Source organism: Clupea harengus, chromosome 14, assembly GCF_900700415.2.
Source record: "Clupea harengus chromosome 14, Ch_v2.0.2, whole genome shotgun sequence".
Classification (NCBI taxonomy): Eukaryota; Metazoa; Chordata; class Actinopteri; order Clupeiformes; family Clupeidae; genus Clupea; species Clupea harengus.
Window position 1 is genome coordinate 1,713,041 of NC_045165.1, and position 6,000 is coordinate 1,719,040.

The 6,000-nt window shown below is 46.6% G+C and overlaps 1 protein-coding gene across 1 annotated transcript in view; it reads left to right on the plus strand.

The window, feature by feature from the left end:
• Positions 1-762: 762 nt before the first annotated feature.
• The window catches only part of kif28 (kinesin family member 28), a 32,661-nt gene continuing 27,423 nt past the window's right edge, over positions 763-6,000 (plus strand). Inside the window, exons 1-5 of the mRNA XM_042709799.1 lie at positions 763-868; positions 1,016-1,207; positions 2,642-2,848; positions 2,979-3,014; positions 4,020-4,247. Coding sequence (XP_042565733.1) covers positions 815-868; positions 1,016-1,207; positions 2,642-2,848; positions 2,979-3,014; positions 4,020-4,247 — 717 coding nt within the window. The 5' untranslated portion in view covers positions 763-814. The remainder of the gene's footprint in view (positions 869-1,015; positions 1,208-2,641; positions 2,849-2,978; positions 3,015-4,019; positions 4,248-6,000) is intronic.

Consider the following 6,000-nt stretch of genomic DNA (forward strand, 5'->3'; position numbering starts at 1 on the left):
CGGATTTCATTTACCAGCAGGACTTGGCACCTGCACACACTGCCAAAGGTACCAGTACCTGGTTTAGGGACCATGGTATCCCTGTGCTTGATTGGCCAGCAAACTCGCCTGACCTAAAACCCATACAGAATCTATGGGGTATTGTGAAGAGGAAGATGCGAGACACCAGACCCAACAACGCAGAAGAGCTGAATGCCGCCATCAGAGCAACCTGGGCTTCCATAACACCTCAGCAGTGCCACAGACTGATCGCCTCCATGCCACGCCGCATTGCTGCAGTAATTCATGCAAAAGGACCCCGACCAAGTATTGAGTGCTGTAGTCCAACATTTCTGCGTTAAAAATCCTTTTTTCTATTGGTCTTAAGTAATATTCTAATTTTCTGAGATACTGAATTCTGAGTTTTCTTTAGCTGTCAGTTATAATCATCAAAATTAAAATAAATAAACACTTGAAATATATCAGTCTGTGTGTAATGAATCTATGCAACATATGAGTTTCACTTTTTAAATCGAATTACTGAAATAAATCAACTTTTTGATGATATTCTAATTTATTGAGATGCACCTGTACGTGAATATACACAGAGATCACAGACATGGATAAAGAAGTTAGCGACCGTGTGGGCTGTTTGTTACCCGGCTCTGTCTGAAGCTGCTGTATTATTCATGTCCTGAAAGACCGAGTGAAAGTGATCACTGCCATGGCAACCTGGCTCTGATTACCTGCTTCGTCTCCGTCTCCCTTATGTCAGGACCAGGGGGCATCGCCGTGCCCGTACCCCCGCACAGCACGAGCACACAAGGGAGACGAGATGGCCGCTAAAGACTGCGTGAAGGTGGCAGTTAGGGTCAGGCCTTTCAACAAGGTCAGTACGGTCAGGCCAACACCTGTTCGTCTAATATAACTAAGCCTGGATATATAACGCATTAATAGCATCTTGCTGTTTTGTTGTCACTGCAATGCTAAGGGGATGAATGTTGAAGGGACGTTGAACTATAGTGTTCATTTCTAGAGGGAAAGAGATGCAGGAAGCCGCTGTGTGGTATCCATGAGCGCGAACACCATCACCATACAGGACCCTCGCAACCCGCAAGCGCGTCGCACCTTCACCTTCGACTACGCGTTCTGGTCCCACAGCGGCTACCTCAAGAACAGGGATGGCCTGTTTGTCGCTGAGGAGCCAGGCGGACGCTATGCTGACCAGGTAATGAAACGTTCAGTCCGTCATTCAGACCTTGGCAGGTTCAAATAAAAAGGACTTCAAGAAAATCGCATTTAGTAAACTGTTAGTTTAGGTGTGGTGTATTTCAGCAGTGAACCAGAACTACAGAGTGCGTAAGGCATAGGCGGAGATCACGGGGGGGACGGGGGGGACGTGTCCCCCCCTACCATAAAGTTGTCCCCCCCAACAATCATTGGAAACAAAACAATTTTTTTTTTTAATATAGTAATTTGAAATAAATGCACGACAACACAAGGTGTGCTAATTATAAACGTAAAACAATGTGTTTTTAAGTTTTGAAAAATCATGATCCCCCTATTCCTTAAAATGGTTTGGTTCACATGCTGTTTCCACCGGGCGGGGCTACCGGCAGCTCCGTGTTTCAGTCAATTAGCCAAGTAGCTACACGGTCAGACAGTGAGACTGTTTCCTCCTCTCTCCCACTGACGCAGTTAAAGTTTTTTCTAAACTCCTTTTACGAAGTTACAATCGATATGCACAAGTATACATAAGTTTAATGATGGATTGACATGACAACGTGAACGTTTGCTGATAATAACACACGCATGCCGGTAATTAACACCGTTAGGATAGCTAGTTAGACAGTTAGGACACTGTCCTGTCAGGGGCAGGTTAATGTTAGTTAATAAAGGTAGGTCTACATCTCAGTGCCTCTCCAGATTAGTTAAATTAACTGAAGGTAAATTCATTTAATCTTTCCCTGCGGTGCCTGAACAATGCTGGTATTGGATATATGTATCTGCAATCGTGATGACCGTGAGATGCGGATTCTCCCTCTTGTATTGTGTAATCTGTAAATTCTCGCCTCAAATGTAAGCGTGTTATCCACCATATATCTATGTTTTAAATGTTATGCATATCCCTCCATTGCAGTATGAAGGCCCTTTTGATGGCTTCTAGACGGAATCAGGTTCTTTTGTCTCCAAAAGTTGTCTCGAGGCTCTTGGGATATCGTTTTGACACTGATAGCTGCCATTGACTCTAGTCAGCTCGGATAACTTGTCCGAGTTAGGAACAGTAAATATTGGTGGCGGGGCTTATTAATAGGTCAAATTGAACTGTTTTAGAACTTATTTTGAGCATCAAGTTCTCTTGAACTTTGGACATTATTTGTCTGTGAGTAGATATTTTGTGTTAGTACATTTAATGCCATTTAGAGGATTTAAAAATGACTTCGAATTTCTGTTTGTAAATGTTATTGAGAATTCGGTATTTAGCAGCTAAGTTATGCTAGCTCTCGTGAAAGCAATTTTTTCATGTCCCCCCCCCGGAATTACTCTCCGAAATTTTACCATGTATTGTCCCCCCCTACAATGAAATGGGATCTCCGCCCCTGGCGTAAGGTACAAATAAATAGTGTTTACCGTCATCATAGTTTCTCACCATCACACACAGGGGAGTGTGTTCAGTGACCTAGGGCAGGGCATCCTGGAGAACACTTTGCAGGGCTACAATGCCACCCTCCTGGCGTACGGGCAGACAGGCTCGGGGAAGAGCTACTCCATGGTCGGGTACGGCCCTAATAAGGGCCTGGTGCCTACGCTGTGTGAGAGGCTCTTTCAGGCTGTGAAGGCGGCTAACCAGGAGAGCTGTCAGTGCCAGGTATGTGTAACTCATCCAGAACAATAATTTTTTACTCCACTTGAGCATTGAAAGGCTTTAATGAGAGAGGTCGGAAGGGATTTCTTTATTTAGCTATCATTTCATTTCTCTTGTCCTCCTCCACGTGTAGGTGTTCTTCAGCATGCTGGAGATTTATAATGAGCAGGTAAGCTGCCATCATTATTTATTCATTCATTCTGAAACTGAAGTGTATCTGCTCTTGAAAATGAAAAATCCCCTCTCTGTGGAACATGTAAAACTATAGTGCCAATAGTTATAGCTGTATATAGTGAGTTGACTGGGCCACAGGTGACCAACCTGGGTGAGTGCTCTCTAGACAATGAACAATCAACTCTATTGAACATGCACAACTATAATGCATTCATACTAGATCAGGTGTGAGAAAAGACAGGGTCATGGCTTATCCCTGTCAGCATGCAACATACAACATATGTATGTATGTATACTGTGTGGCTGTATGTATGATGGATGGATGGATGGCTGTTTGTATGTTTTCTGTATGTGTGTATGTATGTATGTATACGTATGGCTGTATGTATGTATGTATATGTATATGTGTGTGTGTGTGTGTGTGTGTATGTGTGTGTGTATGTATGTATATGTATGGCTGTATGTATGTATGTATGTATGTATACGTATGGCTGTATGTATGTATGTATACTGTATGTGTGGCTGTATGTATGCTGTATGTATGTATGTATGAATGATGGATGGATCGATGGCTGTTTGTATGTATACTGTATGTATGTATGTATGTATGTATGTATGTATGTATGTACACGTATGGCTGTATGTACTGTATGTGTGTATGTATGTGTGTATGTGTGTATGTATCTATGTATGTATGTATGTACACGTATGTATGTATGTACACGTATGTATGTATGTATCTATGTATGTATGTATGTACACGTATGTATGTATGTATGTACACGTATCTATGTATGTATGTATGTATGTACACGTATGTATGTATGTATATGTATATGTGTGTGTGTGTGTGTGTGTGTGTGTGTGTGTGTGTATATGTGTGTGTGTGTGTGTGTGTGTGTGTGTGTGTGTGTGTGTGTGTGTGTGTGTGTGTGTGTGTGTGTGTGTGTGTGTGTGTATACTCCCCATGTGTAACTGAGGGAGAGTGCCCTGGCCACAGGTGATCGACCTGCTCTCTAAGGGCGGCCGCTCCCCGGGGGGGCTGCGCGTGCGAGAGGACCAGCAGAGGGGCTTCTACGTGGAGGGGCTGCGGCGCGTGCCGTGTGACAGCGCCGCCCAGGTGGAGCAGCTGATGGAGCAGGGGACCCGCACCCGCACCACCGCCGCCACCCACATGAACGCCAACAGCAGCCGTTCACACATGCTCATCATCGCTCAGCTCAAGCAGGTCACACACACGCTCATCATCGCTCACACACACTCATCATGGCTCACACACGCTCATCATCGCTCAGCTCAAGCAGGTCACACACACGCTCATCATCGCTCACACACGCTCATCATGGCTCACACACGCTCATCATCGCTCACACACGCTCATCATGGCTCACACACGCTCATCATCGCTCACACACTCTCATCATCGCTCACACACACTCATCATCGCTCAGCTCAAGCAGGTCACACACACGCTCATCATCGCTCAGCTCAAGCAGGTCACACACACGCTCATCATCGCTCACACACTCTCATCATCGCTCACACACGCTCATCATCGCTCACACACGCTCATCATCGCTCACACACACTCATCATCGCTCACACACGCTCATCATCGCTCAGCTCAAGCAGGTCACACACACTCATCATCGCTCACACACGCTCATCATCGCTCACACACTCTCATCATCGCTCACACACGCTCATCATCGCTCACACACACTCATCATTGCACACACACACACTCTCATCATCGCTCACACACTCTCATCATCGCTCACACACACTCATCATCACTCACACACGCTCATCATCGCTCACACACGGTCACACACGCTCATCATCGCTCACACACACTCATCATTGCACACACACACACTCTCATCATCGCTCACACACACTCATCATCACTCACACACACTCATCATCGCTCACACACACTCATCATCACTCACACACACTCATCATCACTCACACACACTCATCATCGCTCACACACGGTCACACACGCTCATCATCGCTCACACACACTCATCATCGCTCACACACGGTCACACACGCTCATCATCGCTCACACACACTCATCATCGCTCACACACGCTCATCATCGCTCACACACACTCATCATCGCTCAAGCAGGTCACACACGCTCATCATCGCTCACACACACTCATCATCGCTCACGCACGCTCATCATCGCTCAAGCAGGTCACACACACGCTCATCATCGCTCACACACGCTCATCATCGCTCACACACACTCATCATCGCTCACACACGCTCATCATCGCTCACACACGCTCATCATCGCTCACACACACTCATCATCGCTCACACACGCTCATCATCGCTCACACACGCTCATCATCGCTCACACACGCTCATCATCGCACACACACACTCATCATCGCTCACACACGCTCATCATCGCACACACACACACTCTCATCATCGCACACACACACACTCTCATCATCGCACACACACACACCCTCATCATCGCTCACACACGCTCATCATCGCTCAAGCAGGTCACACACACTCATCATCGCTCACACACGCTCATCATCGCTCACACACACTCATCATCGCTCACACACGCTCATCATCGCTCACACACGCTCATCATCGCTCACACACGCTCATCATCGCTCACACACCCTCATCATCGCTCACACACACACTCTCATCATCGCTCACACACGCTCATCATCGCTCACACACGCTCATCATCGCTCACACACACTCATCATCGCTCACACACGCTCATCATCGCTCACACACACTCATCATCGCTCACACACACTCATCATCGCTCACACACACTCATCATCGCTCACACATGCTCATCATCGCTCATCATCGCTCATCATCGCTCACACACTCTCATCATCGCTCACACACGCTCATCATCGCTCACACACGCTCATCATCGCTCACACACGCTCATCATCGCACACACACACTCATCATCGCTCACA